The sequence below is a fragment of the Ambystoma mexicanum genome, chromosome 8 (assembly GCF_040938575.1).
Source record: "Ambystoma mexicanum isolate Mex_15411 chromosome 8, UKY_AmexF1_1, whole genome shotgun sequence".
Taxonomy (NCBI): Eukaryota; Metazoa; Chordata; class Amphibia; order Caudata; family Ambystomatidae; genus Ambystoma; species Ambystoma mexicanum.
Window position 1 is genome coordinate 743,240,564 of NC_090929.1, and position 24,688 is coordinate 743,265,251.

At 43.0% G+C, this 24,688-nt stretch overlaps 1 protein-coding gene across 7 annotated transcripts in view; it reads left to right on the forward strand.

The window, feature by feature from the left end:
* The window catches only part of LOC138472418 (uncharacterized), a 1,989,442-nt gene that overhangs the window by 1,214,957 nt on the left and 749,797 nt on the right, over window positions 1-24,688 (forward strand). For all 7 annotated transcript variants that reach the window (XM_069610563.1, XM_069610565.1, XM_069610562.1 and 4 more), the window contains one exon: window positions 333-403. In XM_069610563.1, coding sequence (XP_069466664.1) covers window positions 333-403 — 71 coding nt within the window. The remainder of the gene's footprint in view (window positions 1-332; window positions 404-24,688) is intronic.

Sequence of the window (24,688 nt, forward strand, 5' to 3'; positions counted from 1 at the left end):
TTTCTAAAACATTTGTCTCAATACTTTCTGACTGAATTATAATCACTTGCTATCTGTAAACATTTGCTATAAAAACACAAATTCTTTTCAAATCTATTTTTTCTTGACATTCATGAAAAACGTTTTGACATGCTAGTTTTTGGTAATTTTTTCTTCTCTAATTTGAACGATTGTGGGTTACAGACACTTCATGTAAAGGATTTCACAGATCTCCTCTCAAATTTATTCTACCAGCATTCACTTGTTAACATATCATTTTATAGCAAGATTTGGTAATGTAATTATGTCATACTGAGTTCTGTACAGCTTCCAATACTTCTTTTATTTTCTAGGTGACAGAATAAACAAGGTTTATGTTGTACAAAGCCGATTCTCCCCAATAAGTGCAGAAGACATCGACATGGTAAACACTATCATTAATGTATCGGTCTCCACATGTTTTCTGTATTTTGTTTGATGGGTGACCCACCACAAAGAACCATGCTGACTTGGGTAGTAGGTCCAAGGGTCTTTATTGATGACTAATAGATAGATTAGTTCTAGATCCTTAAGAGTCTTTTGGGCCTACCAGGGTTCTCTGGGAGGTTTGGCACTATGGCCGGCCATGTCTGTCTTGTCTCCCAGGCGTCCTTGAAAGAAATGGTAACACCTGGCTGTCCTTTGCTGTCTTACTCTGATGGCGATTCCCCTGACTAACTCCATTGGGATTTTCTAACTTTCCCTGACCTGTCCCACTTAGAGTTCTAGGGAGTTAGAGATGGTGCCTTCTTCCGCCTGGTGTCACTCTCACTTCTCTCACACCTGCTAGCACCTGACCCTTTACTATACTGGTTTTAAGATACTCTCCTCCCACCGTACTACTATCACTCCAATTTCTCACTCCCCATCCAACCTCCACCCTTTGACATGACCTCTCGACTTCTCCTTTTCTCAACTCCTTCACTTACTATTTTAGCTACCTCTGTTGTTCCCTTCTTCCCACTCTACCACCTTGCCTCTTGCTATTCTTCTGTTACTGTCTCTTTCTCTCTATGCTTACCACTAGCTACTCCTTTTCTCCCAATCCCTGTCGCTCCTAGTAACAGTATCCCCTTTCTTCATTTATCTCCTGCTACTACTACTGTCAATCTATTTATCTTTCTACTCACCAGTGTGCACTATCACCCTCTACTGCCAACTACTGCTCTACTGCTTATTTCACTTCCTTGCTATTCCTCTACGCCTGCTACCTACTGTCTCTACCCCTAACTACTACTACTATCTCCACCATTACTTCCACTTAGCTACTCCTACTCTGCCTCTACTCCTCAGACTCTCCACTCTCATACACAAACACTCCACAGACTCCCTACTTATAATAGCCTATCATTAATTTCGCTGTTGCCTCCTGCGGTATCTCGGACATCCGCCTATGCCAGTGATGGCAAACCTTTTTGAGCCCAAGTGCCCCAAACTGCAAACCAAAACGACTTCTTTTTTTCAAAGTGCCAACACTGCAATTAAACCTGAATAACGAGGTTTTAGTTTAGAAAAAACAATTCGTACAGTTTTTCAAACTAATTAACAGCTTCTGTTTAAAAAGAAAAACACAATAACAGAGCTTTCCATTAAAGATTTTTTTTATTGAAAAAAAAAACAAAAAAAACAACTGTACACGTGCATGTATTTTTTTTAAAGACGCCTTTTGTGGGTACAATTAATGTGATTTTTGCTGTTGTATGCATGCTGATAACTTGTCAAACCTTGGCTCATACTCTGTTAGTTTAAGAGCAACACATACAGCACTCAGTTCATCTGTTAGTCTATTTCTGGTATCACATTTGATATAATTCAATGCTGAAAACAGCTGCTCACAAGCATAGGATGACCCAAACAAAGAAAGAAAAGCAATCCCAAGTGTTTTCATTGACTTAAAATTATTTGGCAGAGAATTCCACACTTTAAGGATTTCATTTTCCGAACTAGCAACTGTGCTGTCCTCTGTTATCCCTTCACACTTCATCTTCTCAAGTGTTGCACGCAGGTCAAAGAATTTATTTTTCCAGATAGAGCTTTCTTGAAATTCCAGTAGCTCCATTTCAAGATTTTCTAAATCTAACCAGTGTAAGCAGGAAAGATCAAGTTCTTCACATTTGGCTTTATCTGGAGACGTAAGAAAACACAGGGTTGTCTCCATTTTACGGAACTGTAAAAATCTGTTACTAAAATTCTCCTTTGCAACTACTATAATGCTAGAAAATTCCTTGTAGATTTCATGATGGTTTGGATTGTCTATAAATGTTGTAGAATTTTCCAAATGCATTTTTAGATTTGGAAAATATTTCAGCTGCCCACTTTCAAGGTCTCTTTCAAAAACCTGCAGTTTTCTCTCAAATGTTCTGATATCAGAAAACATCCTTTCTGCTGTTTTCCCTAAACCGTGCAGTTTTTTGTTCAGTACGTTGAAGTGCATTGTAGAATCAGTAAAAAACATGAGGTTGGTGAGCCAGGTCATATCAGTGAGCTGTGGATATTCCTGCCCCTTTTCAGTCATAAACAGCCTAATTTCATGCAAGCAGGCTACAAATCTCTCCAAGACCCTTCCTCTGCTTAGCCACCGTACATTATTGTACATAAGTAAAGTATTATACTGTGCCTGTACCTCATCAAGAAGTGCTTGAAACTGTCGACAATTAAGAGCACGATCCATGATGTAATTCACCATTTTTGTGACATCCTTGAGAATATCGTCTAACTTTTTGCTGCTTTCCTTGGCACAAAGAGCTTCTTGATGTATAATACAATGAAATTGAATGACTGGATGCTTTGCTTCTTTAACAAAAAACTGTATGAAACCAGATGTTACCCCCACCATGGAAGGTGCCCCATCACTAGTAACTGAAACCACTTTTTCTGGCCTTATGTCTTGTGACAAAAAAGCCTCCATCACAGCATTGTAGATATCTATCCCTTGTGTTCTTCCAGGCAAAGACACCATTTTCATGAGCTCTTCTCTCATGGTGTCACCAACAGCATAACACAAAATTACTACTAGCCTTGCATGATTATTTATATCTGTGCTTTCATCCAAGCACATGGAGTAACAGGCTGCCTTTTGTAAGTCAGTGGTGAGCTGCTGACTAACAACCCTTGCCATACGCAGGACTCTATCTTTAACAGTATTTCTGCTAAGTGGCATTTCAGAGATTCGTTGCTTAATTTTGTCCTTGTTTGGGAAATCATGAAAAAGGGAATTACTCACAGCCAACATGGCCGTTTTGATAAAATCGCCATCAGAGAGGGGCTTCCCATGTTTTGCTATGCACAGTGAAATTTCAAAGCTGGCAGTCGCCAGATAATTTGTTTTAGAAAGATAGTTGCAAAAACTACGATACTGGCAGTGATATTTCCTTAATTTCCCATCTGTTACTTCTTTCAGCTTTACCAAGTTCCGCAACACTTTTATGGTTGGTATCAAAATGACATCTGACACTTGATGTGCGAGATACAACACTTACACTACACAGAACACGTAATGCTTTCCCATTGCGTTCAATCACTCCAAATGACTGTGTCCAGGCCTCTTGGAATGATCTTCCACTATCTGTTTTTAATTTTGCCTTCTTTGATGTACTCATTTTTGCGTGTTCAAGTCTACAAAAAACACAAAATAAAGACGGATGAAGTACCCAATACAAATCTGTCCCTACCTACCTATACCAAAAATATGATTGCAACATTTCACAAAAAAGGTACATAATAAACTGTGACAAATCCACACAGACCATGAAGAATCCCAACACAGAACTACATTCTCAACCCGAGAAGATGGTGTAATGAGGCTCAAGCCTCGTATCCAAAAATCACTGCTGATGGATAGAATCTATCAGCAAGAAGAAGACAGACAGAGCCACTGCAAAGTCACTTGCGGTGACATCCCTTCACATTGCAATACATATACAAATTAGGGTGTCCACATAGATTTTATAACAGGCATTAGAGATCTTCAGACAACTCATGAAGAGAAATCTATATAGAAATAACACTATGCTGGGGCTGATAGGTTGGTAGTGTGGAGCTACCCACGTTGAGCTTGCCCTGGCCCCTTCACCAACTGCACTTAGGCAGGGGAAAGAGGCTGGGCAAGAGACACTGCTGCACCGTTTCATTGCTGCAGGTCTGCAACAGAAACACACAAAAATGTTAACATATCGCCATGGCAGCTACTTGACTGAGTCCTGCACTTTTGCCGGTACAACCCGGTGAACCACCAGTGAAGGCAACTGGCAGAGTGTAACACCATCACACAGCATCTGCCTATCAGACTGAGGGGGGTATCAGTCGCCATGTCATTCAGTGTTCAACTTGTCATAACTATGTACTGATTGGGCTGCTTCACTTTCTAGGCTGAAGATCCGTACATCTCACCTCCTCCCCTGAGCCTTCCCCTTTCCCATTCCATAACTCTCGCCTTAAATTCGCCTGTTATATATGACTTCATTTTGTACCCCCTCATGGGCATCCTAGTGTGTGCCTGTGAAATGAGTGCTGTAAATTAAAACCCCCTCCAAATAAATTATATTGAGCGTTAAAAACATCAGTTTTATGGCTGAAGACAGAGGAATATTGTTTCTATTTCACCCAGTGATCTATTCCAATTAGTGCATGATATCTCATGTTCTTTACTCCTAATATAGGAAGAAAAAAAAAGCGAGCGTCAGCGGAATGTCTCTTTCATGAGCGCTTCATCACTATTGGCCAATTAATACATTTTTACCATTTGAACATCTTTCCATGTTGTGCTGCTGTTTGATGGGTTGTCTATTTTAGAATGCTTCAATGGTGCCAACAATCAATGCATGTTTTGTATTTTCCTGTGATGTCATTGTTATGTGAATTATTTTTGAAACGTGAAAAATCCTACATCTTTTTGGTCACAGAATGTTGGCAAGTATGTAGTGGTGCTGACGGCACTTTTTTCTTACCTGGCTTTATTTTCCTGAAGTAATCCTCGCCTCCACGTCTTTGCCGGAATTCAAAGGCAGCAGCAGTGGCGCAGACTCCTACACAGTTCGGCGGATCCGAGGCTGCAGACACTGCCACTTCGACCGAAGCGTCCGGTCTGTCAGGCGAAAAAGCTTGCAGCAGGATGCACGTCGCACGTAATGAGAAACTAAACTTTACCGCGCGCTGGCTCATTAAACATGCCTGCGCCCAGAGCCAGCGGCGCGCATGCGCAGTGCTACTGAGTCTTGTGAGGTAGGGGAAGGTGGGTGAAACCAAGGAGCTGGCGGGTGGGCGGGTGTGTGGATGCTTTTGGCGACTTGAGAGCTATGGCACTAACATTATTTTGCTTTTATCATTTAATAAGGCAAAAATACATTTTTAATTCCGAGGTCAAACCACATCGGTCCCAAAAGTCTGTTGGGCCAATGAAGGAAAAAAAGGACAAACTCTGCACCCTCCGCCTCTCGCTGAAGTTGGTGTACCAGTAATGGTCTCTTACTCTTTGAACACTGGTGTGCACGCCCCATTTCACTGTTATGGTGCAGTTCAGAGCATACACATTTGATGCAAGCATACCCCTGTCGCAGCAAATGCACTTTGTGGTGGTACAAAAGCGGTAATCTTCGGCAAGCCATGGCACTAAACACCCCCCATTTATCTTGTGTACATCTGGCTGTGTTTCCTTATTCCAGACGCCCCCTTCCTCCAAACTTGAGTGGTCTTAAACCAAACCCACCCTCTGAAAGTCCTCGAGCCCAGCACGAGTTCTCAACCGCGCCCATCCTAAACAGACCCCCTAAAACCCCCCTCCATCCCTACCCGGCCACCGGCTCAAGCAAGGAAGGCCATTATTTGGCTAACAGGCCCTTCACCGGCACAGTTTGAACAAGTTAAGAACTCTGCGGGGGTTCTGGTGTGTGATATGAAGCCACCACTCGGCACGAGATAAAGAAAGAGGACCACGAGACAGCAGTCAGGTGGCGGACACACATTTCACATCAGCCTCTGGCAGAGCAGCACACACACACACACACACACACATACAGAAGGCACAGCGAATGCAGGCGAGCGCGTTATCTTACCGCTGCAGAGCCCCGTGCAGACATTTCCCGGCAGTCTCAGTCCTGCTGCTCCTGGCTGGCTGGGAGTGAGGTAATGAATCCGGCACAGGCTGGGATCCAGGCGGACTCGCTCGGCGAGGCGAGCTGCGAACTACCCCCACAATCAACTCCTGCCCTGCCTGGACAAAGCACGGGCGCTGGGCGAAGAAAGGGAGGGAGTGGGCAGGGAAAACTTCACACTCGAAAACCAAGTGTACCTTCACATTCTGGCATGCAGTTCCTTTCTCCGGGATACTGCCACACAAAGCTGGGAGGGGGTGCTAGAAAATGGGGAATCACGCTACTCGGAATGGGGAATTACCATCTCATCCGCACAGGTGAAAAAAAAAAAAAAACTAGTTTTCCCAGGGAAGGGGGGAACAGAGACACGCCCACTCTTAGAAGTCCCTGGTGATTTGAAGAGGAAATCTGGACAGCCAATCGTCCTGTTTAAACTCAGCTAGAGGCAGCTCATTAATATAACACTTCCACCCGTCTAGGTCCTAGTGGGGGGTGTGGCTTCAGGGTTCTCCCCAGAGAACTGTGGGAGCTGACGCCGTGACTACAGTGTATGACTGTAGTCACGGCATTCCCACAGAGACAGCGCGGCATGCCCACAGCGGCACGCGTCCCATGCGTTCGCCATCACTGTGCTATGATATCTCAGGGTCAATGTGCTTGTCTTGGAAACAAGACTATGCTCAGCAGCACGGGTTTGATGCCTTGTCCCGCACTTATAGGCTGGTCTCCAGAATGAAGCCTGACGTAAGAAGACAATTGAAGTTTTATTTTAACACCGCTGTTGCCATATTGTAAATGGCTCTAGCATGCAGCTCGCATTGTAATGATATTATCATGCTTGAAAGTCTGTATTATGCATCTCGGTGTGGAGGTCCCCATATTATATTTCATACCAAGTAACAATTTTATCATTCTTTTTTGGAAAACCTATCTACAACCAACCAATGTAGATAATTTTCAGCCTGGTTTTTTCCAGATAATGTTTCACCTACAAAGCATTAGTATTGCTTTACCATTACAATTGGTCATTTCTCTATGTTCCCATTCACATCCATGTATGTGTAAATTGGCAGCATGTATATGTACCTCAAAGGTAATGTCCCTTAACAACAAATATATATTTGGTCACCCTACTGGCCAAATATTTTGAATGGACTAATTCATCCTTTAGGTTTCTACCTGTCTTGATGGCAAATAGTGGTATCTGCTCTTCCTTTACACTTTGTTGAACTAATTGACATCATTTTTTTGTGATCTTATTAATGTTTTGGGTGTTGGAGTTACATTTTGACACCAAACCAACCTATGTTCTGAAGATCTCCCACTTTACAAGATAATGTAATCCCTCTAGGCGAATTCATATTGTTTGATGGATCGTCTGACAAGAGAACTTGGATACCCATGTGAAATTAATTGTTGGTCCAATATAGAGGCTTGAATGTTGTATCTTGCACATAGATACCATTGTGTCTCACCTTTAAATATCGACCATAAGCAAGATTATCCTTCAACAATCTTGGATGGCAACTGCGATAATCCAACAATGTGTTCATGTTTTATATAGTTTACATAGTAATCTACTATCCTCATGATTAATTATTATATATAAAAGTTAATCCTTCAATTGCTCAGTTCTTTTGATAATTGTATGTTCTTATTGCAATTTTTCAACCATTCAAAAAAACATTCAACAAATCAACTGTGCCCATCCATATTAATAACATGTCATCACTGTTATATTTCCAGATGGCGATCTGGTTATGGTATCGATTGTTCATTGGAAAAATGTATTTCTTAACCTATATCCACCATACATAGGAATTCCAAACTGGGCGCAAACTCTGCTCCTATTGCAGTTCCTTTTATTTGTTGAAAAAACTGTTTATTGAATACAAAAGTATATTCAAATGCTTTTAACATAGCTTGTAGAATTTATTCAATTGGAATTGCCAGGGAGAGGGAAGGGGAAGTGTAATCAGGGCAGCAATGATCTGAGTGGGTGCAACTAGGGCAGTGCAGCTCTGGGTAAGTGCAAGTAGGCAGGGGGCTGTAGAGGTTACTGTTGCCGCCCCCAACTGTGCGGTCGGCGGGGAGGCAGTGCAGGGGAGACTAATCATAGAGGAGTCTGGTACCCAGTGAGACTCTGGGGGTAGCCAAGCAACCAGTCAGCGCAGCAGGCAGGCAGGTCGGCAGGGGAGAGAGAGAAAGCACAGGAGAAAAGGAAGGTCTTAAGCAGCTTTCAGAACTTCAGGTGGTACGGCTAAAGTTTGAGAAGAACAGGGAGGCCATCACAGAGGGAGGCACCTGCAGAGGAGAGAGATCTACTCCCTACTCCCTGCCTGCGGAAGCATCTAACCCTCAGAAATTTGGAAGTAGCTGAGCGAAGAGATCGAGAAGGAAGGTATTTTGGAAGAGAGACTTGGATGTAATGTGGGCCCCGGCCACAGAAAGCTTGTCGACGACGGAGAGGGTCTTAAACCTGATCATTGCAGCCACCAGGCGCCAGTGGAGAGATTTCAGGGCTGGAGAGATACGAACTCTGGGCTTGAGGACAAGGATAGGTATCGCAGTCCTTTACTGGATTAGTTGCAGAGGGTGGAGAGTAGAGGAAGGCAGATTGAGAAAGAGGCTGTTGCAGTGGTCCAGCCTAGAGAGAACCAGGGTTCTGGAGACAGTGAGCTTCTGGGTGAAAGTAAGAAAAGGAAGAATTCCTTTGAGGAGGTGCAGCTGGTAGTGGGCCTTCATGGCAGGGTCAGTGGTGTGAGGAGAGAAGGATAGAGTGGAATTAAAGATGACACCAAGGTTTTTTCCCTCACAAAAAGGCGAATGAATAAGGCCCAAGGAGGGTTGCCAGTGTGAGTGAGGGAAAGTGGAAGTAGGGGTCCCAATGAAAGGATATCCATCTTACTGGAATTAAGGCAGAGATCATTGGAGGCGCACCAATCCTGGATCGTGGATAAACAGTCAGGAATGAGCGAGAGAGGAGAGGAGGCTGGCGGAGCCTGAAAAAGAGCTGAGTGTCACCCACATAACACTGAAAGTTATAGGAGAAGGTAGAGATCAGATCTGCCAAAGGGGACAGGTAGACATTGAAGAGCCAGGGTGAGGAGATAGAGCCTTGAGGAACACCACATGTGGAGAGAGAGGCGGTGGAAAGAAAGGACCCAAGTTGGACCTGGGAGAGTCGGTCCAGGAGGAAGGAGGTCAACCACTCCAGGGCCTGATCCGTGATACCCAGGTTCTCGCAGAGTCAACTGATCAGGTGACGTGATTGACCTTGTCAAAAGCAGAGGAAAGGTCAAGGAGGATGAGGACAGAAGGAAGGCTGGCATCAAGATTAGAGAGCAGATCTTCACAGGTGTTCAGGAGAGCAGTTTCTGTGCCTCTGGCTGCTCCACAGCCAGACCAATGGCTATGGAGAAAGCCAACAGATTCAGTTTGGAGAGTAAGCTCTGAGATGGCCAGCTTTTCAAGGAGTTTGTCGAGGAAAGGAGTGATAGAGATCGGGCGATAGTTTGCCGGACCGGACAGGTAGGGTCAGCAGAAGGCTTGTTAAGGAGGGGATGCACAATGGATTGCTTGAGTAGAGAGGGAAAGGATCTAGTGGCAAAAGAGTGATTACAGAAACCGGCCAAGGCTGGAGCAAGGATTTCAATGTGGTCCGTGATGGTTCTGGAAGAGCAGGGAAGCACCTGTTTGGACTACACTTTCATAGATCAGACTTTTCTAGAAACATTATCGGGTGTTGTCAGAGAAAAGGAGGAGAAAGCAAGTGGAGAGGGAGAAGCAGCCAGAGGAGGGCTGGTAGAGGTAGAGGAAGAGGAGAGTGAGAACAGGATGTCCTGGGTTTTAGAGGTGAAGTGAGAATCCAGAGCCGTACAAAGGGCCTGGGAGGGAACAGGAAATATAGAGACTGCAGAAGGATTGGCCAGCTGCTTGCAGATTTTAAAGAGTTCAGCTGTGTTGTTAGAGGCCACTGAGACACAGGCTTGGATGTGGACTCTCTTCTTGGGTAGGACAGAGAGTCTGTATTGCCTTTGATGCAGGTGGTGGGCCAGTTTGCCATAGGATGCGCCCAAAGCCCTCCACTTCCTCTCAGCCATCCTGCACTTACGTTTCAGGGCTGCAAGGTCCGAGTCATACCAAGAGTTGCACTTGGAGGTAGGCTTCAGGCGGATTCTCACGACAGGGGCAAGGATGTCCAGAGCGTTGGAGATCACTGCAGTAGAAGGAGCAGAGAAAGTAGACGCAAAGGCATCCAGTGCCACATGCTTCATGAACCGATTGACTGAGAAGGTAGGTGGCAGTGCTGGGTGCGGGCTTTGCCTGAGGGGCAGAGAGATTCAGGTGAGAGGAAAGCAGAAAGTGGTCATTCCAAGAGAGAGGATTGGTGAGACGGTTAGAGAGGGGGATGTCTGAGGAGATGAGAACATCCAGGGTGTGTCCGGCAGAGTGTGTTGCACCAGATGGTAGAATGGAAAGAGAGAGAGTGTCGCAGAGGTTGCAGAAGAGCCCAGAAGGGAGATTAGAAGCATACAGGTGGATGTTGAGGTGTGCGAGGAGAAGTTGAGAGGTAGAGTGAAGGAGAGAGGAGGAGAGGTCAGCCCACTCTGAGAGGAAGAGGACAACCTGGCCAGGAGGCCTGTAGATGGTGGCCACAGTCAAAGAGAGGACAGGAGAGATAGAGAGCCTGCAGACCAGGCATTCAAAGGAGAGGTAAGCCTGCATATGAATGACAGAAGCAGAACCATTCAGGAAAGGTCAGAGATACTCCACCTCCAGGTTGGTTGGCTCTGGGTTCGGAGAGGATCTTCTAGCCATCAGGGAGGAGAGTGTCAAAATTTGTGACAGAACTGGCCCTGAACCATGACTCAGTGAGAGCGAAGACATCCAGGTCAAGTTCTTCGAAGAGGTGGCAGATGTCAGAGGAGTGTTTGACAACAGAGCAAGGGTTAAGAGTAGCAACATGGAGCAGTTGGCCACATGTGAAAGTCTTCCAACGTGGGGTATAGGTTTGAGGTGCACCAAGCAGAAGTGGTAGAGGGCCCGAGAGTGGGCAGACGTGGTAGCAGGAGATGGGATAGTAGCCAGAAAGGAGAAGAGAGGAGCCAGAGAGGTGTCAGAGGAAGGAGGTGGCAGAGGGGTCAGAGATGTGGTAGTAGGAGTAGCAACAAATGGAAGGAAGTTGATAAGACGCAGGAGTCACCTATCAAAATGGAGGAGATTGGGCTGAGAGCCCTCGACCAAGATGGTGCCATTCAGATAGACATTAATGATTTCTTGGAGGAGTGGAAGGAGGCCAAGAGGACCTCCCACTGAGTGCCACCTTTAATGGGAGAGGAAGAGATAAGAGACAGAGAACCGAATCCAGATGAGGGGTCCATAGGTCTGGTGAGGAAACAACTAAGAGGATGTTGGTGAGAATCTGTATGGAGGAAGCACTGATGTAAGTATCAGTGCTAGGGAGGCCTCTGTTGGAGACCAGGATGTCCCTCTTGAACTTCTTCTTTCCAGACTTCGTGAGAAGGATAGGATAGGAGATGGAGTCGCAGTTAGAAAAGATGGAAGAGAGGGAAAGCACCATAAAGGGTGTGAGGAGGAAAGTGGAGGAGGGGGAATGAAGGAGGGAAGGAGAGACACATCCCAGCACTGCACAATGCAGGAAGTCCACAGTGGCTGGGAGTCACACAGTAGGGAACACAAAGGAGGAGGAGAGACACAACAGAACAACGGTACCCCCAGTAGGGGTGGGGACCTAGAGAGTGGGAGAGATCCTAATGGGACACAGTTAGCAGTACACAGTAACCACAATGTGAAGGATTCAACTTTCCTAAAAGGGGGAAAAGGGCCTAGTTATAACACAGCAGCAGTGCTAATGCAACACCTACTTGGTTGGTAGCAGCAGTTTGATGGCTGCAGGCTTCCTGCTTCCCCGGCTGACACCGGCAGACACCATCTGGAGCTGCCCTTACTTTTCATTTACAAATTTATAATGTGCCTAAGCCTGCAGGCATCAAAGCGCAAACAAAAACCCAAAAAGACAACCACAACAGCAGGGCAGGACCATAGAAAAAAAACAATCGTCCTCAAGGGAGGAGCAGTAGGATGAATCAGGCAAAGAGCAAGGTCTTCAATCTTTTACGAAACGCTAAGGGATTCTGCTCCATGCGAAGATTGATGGCAAGCAAGTTCCATACCCTAGAGGCATTCACCAGGAATGAGCGACCGCCACCTCTGGTTCGTTTAACTCTAGAGCAGATCAGTTTAAAGCTTCTGGCTGACCTAGTTGGACAGGAGGCCTGTTGTTGGTTTAAACACTCTTTGAAATAAAGAGGAGCTAGGCATAAGACACATTTGTATACTAAGGTGTTCAGTTTGAACGTAATTCTAGCTGAAATTGGGAGCCAATGGAGATCTCTTCTATATGTGGAGACATTTTCTCTTTTTGGAACACTCCTTACAATGCGAACTGCATCCTTCTGTAAAACCTGATGCCTATGCAAATTGTTTTTGCTAGCACCACAGAGGAGAGCATTACAGCAGTCTAATCTGGGCATGATACTGCTCTCACAAGGGTTTCGCAGGTATTTTAGGTCATATACGGCCTCACAAGCCTCAGTAACTGCATATGATATTGGGATTTCTTAATGACACTATCCACCTGAGTATTGGTTCCCAAGGATGCTTCAAAGAACACCCCAGTTGTTTTCACCTTTTCTTGCACCCTGATGTCATGTCTCTCGATGCTGAAACTCGAGTTACGGGGTCTAGCTTTGCTCGAGCTTGGGAAGAGCCAAAGATCTTTGAGCTATTTAAGCATTTCCGGGTAGTGGTCATCCTGTTCTTTACCACATTATAAACCTTCAGTACCTTATTTTAATCTGTGGAGTAGTCACCTGTCATTCTATAAGGAGCTGAGTATTGTCTGCGTAATTCGCGAACGCAATCCCAGAATCTTCCAATAATTTGCATAAAGAGCGGATGTATACATTGAACAGAGCGGGTGACAAACAGGTGCCCTAAGGAAACCCACACATGATCCTAGACTGCAAAGAGGAGACTTGGTCAAAGACCACACGGGACATGCGGTTACTGCAGAAGGAAATTAACCACATGGTGGCCTTACTAGAGCATGCACCGACGGTCTGTAGAACGGACAGAAGCCTATCCTGGTCCCCCAAATCGAATGCTGAACATAAGTGGAATAGTACCAAAAGACCAGATTTGCCTCTATCTACCATGTCCAGCTTTTGTGACTGGAGGTCAGCCAGTGCACTTTCCATTTCATGATTGGCACGAAATCCAGATTACCTAGGGTGTAAAATATTAAGCCATTCTAGATGGTTTTGAAATTGACTGGTAGCCACTTTAGTTACAATTTTCAACTAAAAAGGGACATTGGTGATAGGTCTAAAGTTGCCAATGTTAGAGGGGTCTGCATCTATCTTTTTTATCACTGGTGTAACTACCACCTGTTTTAGTCAATCTGGTACTAAACTGTGAAGAAAAGAGGAATTGATAAAACTGGTAAAGAAAGGTGTAAAGATTCTGGAGTTGTTCAAAACAAATTTAGGAGAAATAATACCATTAAGACATGAAGTTGGGCGCATTTTATTTAGCACCGCCTCCATCTCCTCAACAGAGATAGGTTTGAAGTTGAACATAGTCCCCGATTCCAGAGGGGAGTCTGTAGCAGGGGCGGGGGCGGGACAAAAACATCTGAAAAAAAGCGTTCAGAAATGTTAACCCTGGCAACATTGATTTTTATCAAGGAATGCCTCTTGGATCATCTGGCACTCATTGTCTGTATGAAGGACTGGATCGGGTTGTAGATGGGGTTTTCCTAAGTATTTAAAAATAGAGAACAATTTCTTAGTGCAATTGGTGGCTTTCTCTATTTCGTTATTAAAAAAGTTTTTCTTGGCGTCAAGAATTTGCTGTCTTTGCACTTTTTCTAATTGGTTCCAGGTCTGCAGATTTGTTGTTGAATTATCTTTACGCCATACTCGTTCAGTTCACCTCTTTTATTATTTCAAGCCAGCTAACATAGGGTGGAACCTTAGCCTTGTGGCCCTTTGTCGCAGGGGCTGCAACGGTTAGGGGGCTGCCCAAATGGATCCTGTGAAAGGGGTAGCTAGGGCAATCAGGCAGTGGGGGCAGGGAGGGTAGAGGGAGGGTGGAAGGGACGGAGGAAGTGTAAGGGAGGAACAAGACGGGCACAAACATGCCCCGTAGAGGCAATTTAATTGAAGAAAACATATTCTTTCACAAGGAACGCAGGCCCCTAAGTGCTGCAGGTCGTGATGCGGCATCCAAATAAACAAAAGCGTACTTGACAATACGGCTAACTCGTAATCCTCGGGATAACGTTAAGGGATAATGTTCTAACACACAATGCAGGATGATAAAGCTTGTAATATTAGGAAGCCAGCACAGCACAACTCAACGCATGAAAAAACATTGATCAACGGTTTTAGATGAAACTCTACGAATGTATTTAGAAATTCCCAAAACTTACCCCAACCTGATACAATAGGTCTCTCAGTTGGACTTTGGGCATCTTTATGAATTTCTGGTGAAGCATAGAGTGTTGGAATCCTGCATTTATCTATATTCAAATAATTAAATTAATCTTTATTAACACAATTATTTTCTGAACAGTGCTAGGTTAATTCCAAAATAAGTAATTGTATGTCTGATGTAGGGCCTTTTGTTAGTTTAACATAATAATTTTCTGTATTCAGAAGGTTGTAAACCATAATGGACTCTTTCCATAATTGTGATCCAACCATCCTTACCTGCTGGCTTAATTACTAGCTCAGTGTTGCTCTTTTGGTCTTGTAAAGCCTTTACTTCACTAATTGAAAGCATATTTGGTAGATATTTTGGATTATTGCTCAATTTGTTTGATACACTACGTACACACTTTTCAAAGGTTAATATAAAAATATTGTAAGCTTCTATTTCTGAAAAGTTATTTCAACCTCCATTCTGTTCGGAACCAATTCATTTGTGTAGTAGGTACAAATGTATGTCCCCAATTTAATAGTGAAAATTCAAACACATTCAAAAGGTTGAATATCAGTAATTGTTAAGATACATACATTATGTATGTATGATACATACATGATATGATACATACATGATATGTTACGTCACATACATTCATTGTGTGGATCTGGAGAGACCAGAGGAACCCTTGTTTGGAACCCCTTTATAATTTGTGTCTCTTAGTCTCTGATTTGTCTCCTCCCAAAAAAGGTGTACACCTTCTTGGGCTTGCTGCCTTGTTTTGTTTACACACTCTTCTTCCTGACCACTTCTGTCATGGAAAGGATCTACCATGCCATTAGTTATGCCAATTTCCTCTCTCCCAATTCTGATTCTGTACAAATTCCTCAACTAACCTACCCTTTCTTCCTCTGTTGAGGGTTTGCTCCTGTTAAACTGAACATAGGAGTACCTACGCCATAATTGAGTACCAGGGTGCATTTGTTTCTCCTTCAATGCAAGTTCCCCCTGGTTACAGGACATTACAGTCAAAAATAATCTTAGAGACTTAACTTCACCCCTACATAAGGCCTCAGTGATCACTGCTGTTCTATATGCTTCTGTGAATAAACAGGAAAATAGTATGTGCCTCAAAGTTGCAACTAAGAACATTTGGCACAAATCAAGAGGGAAACAGCTGTGGCTGCAGGATCAAAAGAAACACTGAGAATGGAGGATAGTTCCCAAATGGGTATATTATCCTCAAAGCAGATAACACCAAAATCAGGATAGACCCTCTCCGCAGATGTTTTTTCACCCTGGAAAGACCCCGATCCCTAGCCTCATTTCATCCTTCCCTTGGGCCTTCTTTCCTGGTGACAAACAGTCACTCCCAATATTAGTGTGTTTATAGTGTTGCTCACTTCATCATGTGCCTAGCATCTCAGCCAGCTGTAAAGATGTTCTAGTGGATCTATAGAACTTACACTTGACTTAACACTGCCATGCATGGTGTCTTTGTTCATCTTGAAGGGTATCAGGTATCAGACTCTTTAGATGTCTTTGTTCTGCTGGGTATTTCATCTTTTTCCCCCTCCTTGCAGAAGCAAGAGACCTACCCACCTTAAGAACTCCATCCACTTACCCTTCTGGGATTACCAACGTATGAGGCAAGCTGGGTTAGACTGTTTGGAGTCACTGCTGTCTCCTTCCTACTGTTGGTTGGCATTTTCTTCCTTTCCTCTTTCTCCCCCCCCTTCTAGGGGTCATTTCTGCTTTATTATTATTTATTTATTTGTTTAGTTTCATAAAAAAATTATTTTCACTTATACATAATCTAGCAACAATTAAGAATATCACACCAAATCACGACTATTTAAGTCACACATATCAAATTTCTTGTTAAAATTTGTTAAAATGTCATCTTTCATTTCTCATTTTATCATTTTAATCCTCAAAAACATACTAAAACCGTTACACATAAAAACATTAAAACATTGTGCATTAAAACCTTTATCTTTCAAAACCACATCAAGCATTTCAAGTCTTTGTTGTCAGGAGGATATAAGACTTATTTGTGTTAAGCACCTCTAGGTTTGCCCTCTAGTTCACAGCCGGTCAGCGCTTTTCAATGATTCCCCATAGTTGGTACAAGGCAATACATACTCCTTGGCTGTCTATGTTCAGGCAGTAATTCCAAAAGTCGACAACCTTGATAGAATTGTATTTATGAACCAAATGACCTGGGGTTGTCATGTATTCAACACCCAGGACGGCACATTCCATTAAGATATGCCTCGCAGTATCAATTCTGTCGGGGTTCCTACATATATGACAGTACCTTTTAAGGGAAGCCCTAGTTGTGCACCAGTTAATGCCAAAATTGGCAGTTGGTTGATGTGCAGCTTCAGTTGAAAGAACAAAACTGACAGGTTCGGGCACTGCCTAAGGTACTGCTGCGGCTGAAGATATTTATGCGTTACTCTTGCCTCATATGTATGGCTACGTAATGCCTCCAAATGGGTATAATTACTGGCTCAGTCCCACACTTTGATTTTCCTTGTAAAAATAAGTTTTAAGGTTTCGTAGGTGGTTCCCCTCAAATAATCAGGGCACCATCCAATATCCTTAAATAGATTGGCAACCAACCCCTCAAAATTGTCTTTACTACAGCCAGACACATCTAGTAAGAGAAGCAGTTGATATTTAGGTTTGGTGTGGATTTTCATGTGTAGAAGACCTTGCCTCGTCAGCAACTCGCCTTTAAGCGAGGTCAACACTAGTTCTAGTCTAATATATTGCACTGGTGTGGCAGAACTAAGCCTCAAAATCCATTTCCAGAATTGGCCTTCTACAATATCTAACCATGCCAGGTCCCTCAATGCCAAAGCTTCCATACCATAAAGCACAATGGCATAGAAACATTGTTTATATAATATAATAATTACATCAAAGGTAAACCCTGCCGTTTCTCTCACAAAGTTTTATATCAATTGGATCATCCTAAGGTCCTTGATTTTCTTAGCTTCCACTATGTACTTGCACGTTTTGCTGCTGCTCATATCAAGGCCCAGATAGGGGTAAGAAACAACATAATCCACCTTTCCCAGGTGGGTGATAAAGCTAGGTCTCTTTGCTTTTTTAGCTGTCACCACCAATACTTTAGTTTTCCCCATGTTTATTTTAAGTTTGTTTTCCATCATGTAATTAAACAATGCAGTAAACATGGCTAGCATAGGTGTAATTTAACAGGACGCATAAAGTAGGCATGGGACGAGACGTCCCCTTAACTTCGGGCAGCACCCAACCGTTGGTACTAGCCAGTCCGGCAGGTCCGCCATGTATAAATTATATAGCAGGGTGGCCAACGTACATCCCTATTTCACCGCCTTACGTATCTCTACCAGTGCAGTGATCATGCCATCTTCTGTTGTCTTTCTCCTTTATCTTAAGTTATTATTATTATTATTATTATTATTATTATTATTATTATTATTATTATTATTATTATTATTATTATTATTATTATTATTATTAAGTCTTATACTCACTCTCTTCCTCAGGGTTCTTTTCCACTTTCTCCCAATTTTAAACACTACTCCTGGTCTTGCTGTGAACCTCAAAGTCCTCACCTTATTACACCTCACTGCTTTCCTGGTTGTTTATCTACAATTTCTTGCTCTTTCACTCATTTTTCCTTTTGTGTACTGTGCCTCCTACTTCAAAGGCTTTATACCCTTCTCTCGTCCAAGGTGTAATTCCTATTTCTGGGGATTCCTCCTTCGATGGGTATTCTTCCTAGGTTATGTTTTTCACCCTTCCTTTTCGGCCCATTTTGTTTTCTGTATTTAATTTTCTCCCCTTCTCTTCTTCCATTCCAGTTGCTTTCTGTGAGACTCTCCTTTTGGATTTTTGCTCTTTACTCTTTTCTTGTACCTCCTCTTGATTTTCTGCTTTTCCTCTATTAGCTATCACTTCATCCACCTTGATTCACTTTCTCTCCCGTTATCCTCTTCAGGCCCATGCACATCCTTGCCTGTACTTTGTCACCCCTCCTCTTTTTCCTCTTCTCTACCTCCCAACCTCTTTTTCATTCCCTCCTTTTCTGGGTCTCCAGGTCACCACTTCATGCTTACTTTGTATTTTCTCATCCCTTTCTTCATTCCATGTTTTTATCTCTCCCTCTTCATTGCATAATTCTCCCTTCTCTTTTCTGTCCTCTCCTTTTCACCTACCCTTTTATTCTTTTATGCCACTCTTTCTCATGCTGACCTCTTTTCCTCCTCTATATTCTTCTTTACATGCTATTCCTCCTTTTCCCTTTCTATCCTCTTTCTCTGTTATACTCTGTCTCTAGTTTTCTATTGCCCTTCTCACTTTTCACCTCCTCTTGACCACTTTCGTCTCTCCCCTCTTTCTGCTATCCACTCTCTTGGCTTCCTTCTTCTTCTTCTTCTTCTTCTGTGTAGTCTCTTCCATGGGTTTCATATCACCCTCTTCACTCTTCTATTGCCGCTACCATCTCCTCATTTTTCCTTCCTCAACCTCCTCTTCTTCTGACCTAACATCTTAGTTTCCTTCGCTTTATGGAACCCCCTCCTTGTGCAGTGATGGGCCCCTTTTATCATGGCACGTATTGGTTGTTTGGGATACCCCGCTAACCTAGGAAGCTGACTCTTAGAGGGGACGTGGGCATAATTGTCCAGGTCTAGCAGTACCTTCTTTCTCTGAAGAAACCAGTAGATCTTCCCCTTGGACTGTAGACCCATGGCTGAATGCCCCCTGATCAGCTGCCACCCTGGGAGCAGGCAACCTCACTACAGGGAAACCCTATGACATCATTTATTTATTAGCATTTATAAAGCGCACAACAGCCCTTAGGCATCGTGGTGCTGTTACAGAGATGCTTGCTGGTTACAGAGGATAGAGAAAACTTAGTGGTTACATAGGTTACAGAGGATACAGCAAGCTTAGTGGTTACATAGGATGCAGAAAACTTAGTTACATGATAAACAGTCTAGGGGAGTGGGTAGGAACAATCCAGGGAAGGAGTGGCGGGGTGTTTGGGGAAGGGAGGCTGGGTGGGTGGGGAAGCTGAGGAGCTAATTGAACAGAGTGGTTTTGAGGGTTTTTCAAAAGGTGGATAAGGAGGGTTCAGCTCTGAGTGCGTTGGGTAGGGCATTCCATAGTTTGGGTGGTATGTGAGGAAAACCTATACCTCTGACGTTTGCTCTTTTGATAGGGGGAACGCAGAGTTCGTTGGGTGGTGACTTCTTTTGGGGCATGTCGAGGTGTCGCTGGTAATGGTTTTTCATAAGTAGGATGGGGCAGAGAGACTGATGCATTTGTGCTTTAGGGTACAGATCTTCAAGTTGACCTTTTCCTTGACTGGGAGCCAGTGGGCGGCTCGCCTAGCCTGTGTGATGTGATCTTTTTTGTGGATGCTGAGGGCTGCGCGGAGCACGTTATTTTGTACTATTTGGAGCCTGTTAAGATTTTTTGCTGATGTGCCTGCAATGAGAGCATTACAGTAATCCAATTTTGCTGCTATCGTGGCACGGGCGATGGAGAGGCAGTTTTGGGTGGTTTGAAAAGTTTTTATGGCATTTATACGTTTGGTGGTGTGGGCAGAGGCAGAGGCAATGGCTGCTGACCTGTCGAGTCAAGGTAGACTCCAAAGGTCTTTACTGAGGGGGAGACAGGTATGTTGGTGTTGTCGATGATAAAGTTGTCATATTTTTGGTTAAGTTTGGGCAGTATTTCCTTGGGACCTAGGAGGATGATCTCGGTTTTGTCCCCATTTGAGCAGAGACCATTGGCTGCCATCCAAGTTTGGATGGTAGTGTAAATTTGAAGGAAGGCTGCTGCGTCTTGGTCGTATGAGCCAGTGAGAGGGAGGAATACTTGCGTATCGCCATCATAGTTCATGTCGAGTGAATCCAGTTTGTCGCAGAGTGACTTCGTGAATAGGTTGTAAAGAGTAGGTGCAGTACATGATCTCTGGGGCATGCTGCAGTGGATGGTGGTGGGAGCTGCATTAGCCTGATCGGAATAGACATTCATTGCTCTGCCCTCTACGGAAGAGGTTATCCATGAAGTGGCTCTTTTTGAGAAGTGGGCTGTGTTGGAGATGAGAGGTCAAGATGTTGTGATCAACAAGGTCAAACGCAGCGGAGAGGTCTAGGAGAATCAGGAGGGCTGGTTTGCCCTTGTCCATTATCTTGGTGATTTGGTTTTTTAGATATAAGAGGGCGGTTTCTGTGCCGTGGCCTTTGCGGAAGCCTGATTGTCTTTTGCCTAGGATGGCATTTGATTCAAGGTAGTGTTGGATTTGTGTTTGGGCAGCTTTATCTAAGATTTTGAGGAGGAATGCGACTGTGGTGATGGGTCGGTAGTTGTTGGGGCAACCAGGATCTAGGGAGGGTTTCTTTATGAGTGGACAGACCCAAGCTTCTTTTAGGCTTTGTGGTACAGTTCCTGAGCAGAAGGAAGCACTGATGAATGATGTGATAATCGGGGTCAGCGCATCGCCGCATTCTTTGATGATGGCCGATGGGCAGATGTCTCCTTTACAGGTGGATGGTTTGATGTGTTGGAGGAGATCTGTGACTTCCATTTCTGTGATGTCTCTGAAGGAGAGGAGAGGAGTATCGGGATGAAGAGTAGGGGAGATGGATGGGGGAAGTCTGCCTGTTTGGGTTGTGCTTTGCGCTGTGATTGGATTTCATCTTGGAGATGCTTGACTTTGTTAAGGTGGGCTGCCTGAATGCTAGAACACCAAGCTTCGTCTTTGGTGATTTCATCTGGACTGGTGGATGGGGTGATGAGATCAAGAACATTTCCTTTGATTTGGAATTGGCTGTGGAGATTCTAAGGTTGAATGATTCAGATTTTGCTTTAAATATAGCTTTTTTGTATGTTTATGAGATATTTTTAAATTCTGTCAGGTTGGAATGGTTGGGTGTGGATTGCCACTTAGCTTGGGCCAGGTGTTTGTTGGCACGTACGGCTGATAGCTCTTCCGTGAACCAGGAGTTGGTGTGCATAGATTTTTGTTCCTTCTTTTCCTCCATTGGGGCTATGGACTCAATGGCTTTGGTGAGGGTGTGAGCATAGATGTTGGCAAGAGAAGAGGGGTTGTTGGCAAAGGGTGGTTTAAGTTCTGCGATGTCTAGAAAAGGGAGGAAGTTGATTTTGGTTAGTTTTTTGGAGCTTCTGACTTTAGCTGGGGGGCATGGGAAAGCACTTTGGCGGGAAGTCTAGTAGGAATAGTGAATTGGATGCAGTGGTGGTCCGTCCAGGAGTGGGCTGAGATATTGGTGATAGAGGAAGAGCAGTTGTGGTCTGCAATCCAGTCAATGGAGCGACCTTTACAGTGGGTTGACTCTGTGACTCTATGGGCGAACCGTAAGTCTGTGAGCTCTTTGGCAAGTGAGGAGGCTGCTTTGTCCTTTGGGTCATGCAGGCCTAGGTTGAGGTCTCTGAGTAGGATAGTTTTAGTGGAACCCTTTAAGTTATTTCCTAGGATTTGGAAGAGGTGCCCTTGGTAATCTGGGGCTGTACCAGGTGGTCTGTATGTGATCAGAATATTTATGTTACAGTTGGGAGATAGTTTGTACATGCCTTTCACGCAAAATAAGTAAAAGACAAGTCTACACATACAATAATCCATTTACAATTTTCATATTTTTATAAAAAACATGTTAAAAATCTAATCGGGGCAATGATGTAAAGTATTTTGGTGTCCATCCATTATACAAAACCATAACAATTCAACTGGCACAACTGATGAAACCATGAACAAGTGTATCACAAGCCATAACTTTTAAGACCTGGGACTTCTTACGTTCTAAAATCAGATATTTAATTGTGTAAATCATCTAAACAATTAGAGACTATCTACATATGGCATTCAAGACTTTTATATTTTTCCTAGGACCCTAAACTTCCATTGTAGGTACCAAATTTTGTTGAAATCTAGTGTGAACCATTCCACTCTTCGGACAGGGATATTTGACACCATATAATGGAAGTATTCCTCTTTGTTTATTCAATTTGATGTATTCTCTGTGGAATTTGTAGCTATTAATCTGTGCCTCAGTCTTTCCGCAGTCCATGTTCATTAGCGTCTTCTTTACCCTCTTGGTTTACTAAATAGTTGAGATGTTACTAAACCAAGTTTCTCAAGCAGTGAATCATTTATTTTCATAAAATCATTTGGGAATGACACCGACTTTGGATACATACTTTTTCAAATATTCCAAAAGGGAATTTGGAGGAGGGTCCAAAACCTTTGAGAATAATCTTCTCCAATGCGTAACAGTTTAATGACAAACCCAGATAATTTCTCAAAGTGCATATTGGTAAGGATGAGTGCAAAAGAACAATACCTCATTACGTGTTTGGTGGTGTCTGGGTGGTAAATCCGCCCAGATACCAGCAAACTGTATTACCATTACCTCCACTTGTTCTGGTGGTATTACCGCCGGATTACAAGTGGTGATGGCGGTGTAAATACCCATTTTATTTGTCCATAAAACTCAATTGGGCATTTCCGGTGGAATTACTATGGCAGTAATTCCGCCGTGGTAATTCCACAGAAACTTGGTGGAAAGCTGGCACATTAACCTCCAGCTCACGGCTGGAGGTGAATCCTCCAACTTTCAGCCAAACCTATTGTTGGGCGGTGCGCTAATGTGGCGGTACATGGTAATGCCACCTCATTAAACCTGCACCGCCCAATTTGTAATGAGCCCCGTCTTTTCAGATTTCTCCTTCAAGTTTAGAAAAGAAACCAAAGTTTTATATGTTTTAAATTCCAATACATAAATGTTGGAACAATTATTATTTTTATAAAATGTGATCAATGGAACATATTGTGAATTTTACAGTATTTCCATTTGATCCTTTTCATCTGACCAATTAGCAGACCAAAAAGCCAACAAAATGTGTTAGTTTAGAAAAAAAGGAAGATCTTTGACTTAGTTGGGTGTATATATATAGCTTTATGTATATATATAGCTTTATATGGACAATAAATACATATCCATGAACGCATAGCATCATATCATAATAAATACTTGTCCAAAAATACATAACATCATACTGTACATAAACAAGAGTAGTAATATGTTCAAAATCTTAAGCAGCTGTACAGTTGTGAATAAAAGAAATACATAATTTCAAGTGCAAAAATGCAGTTCTGCATAAATTCATAATATCAATTATGTAGATACATCACATAATTGATATTATGAATTTAACCAAATTCGTATTAATATGTCCCATATGAAAATGCTCAGCATAGACTAGAAAATGTGATACTGAGTGGATCAACTCCAGGTCACTGGATAAACTAAATAACACTAGTGCATCAAACAAAGATAATATCTTATCCTTGACAATATTAGGAATAAGAAACATTTTTCTAAATTTACCATAAAAGGAACACAAAAAAAATAGAAAATGAACAATCATTTAAGTGTAAAAAAGATCAATTATCTAAACTTGACTTTTGCCAATTGAACACAGTACTTGCTAATGGCAGAATATCAAATTGGACGCGTAATTAAAAAGCAGATTTTTCAGAAGACGCGTAATCCAACGTAAATATGCTTCACAGCCCCATGATGTCTTAATGCATACATGGTTCGATGTTATTACATCAACATTCTTTTTCTTCAATGTTTTTTACTGAAAAATTTTAAATGGAAAAAACGCATTGCATTTTATACATTATTTTTGGAGCGGCTCCCCTCTCCAAAACCCTCCTCCCCTATTGTTTGCTTACCTATTCCCAAACCCATATAATTTATATGCCCTTTCCCACCCCCATAATTTTCAATTAGTTTTTTAGTTACAATAATTTTGGAAAAAACATCAAGAAAATGACCGTTGTTGTAACATCATTGTACTGCATAAATACCTTATAGATTCTGGCCCACAATTAGGGCTAGAGAGAAGGTGCAGCACATGCCATCTCTCAAAATAATCCTTAATCTTTTCACAGAATTGACCAGACATAGGACAATATTCATTCCACAAGTATCCCATGTCTAATTCAAATAAAAGTGACTTGATGAAAACAATTT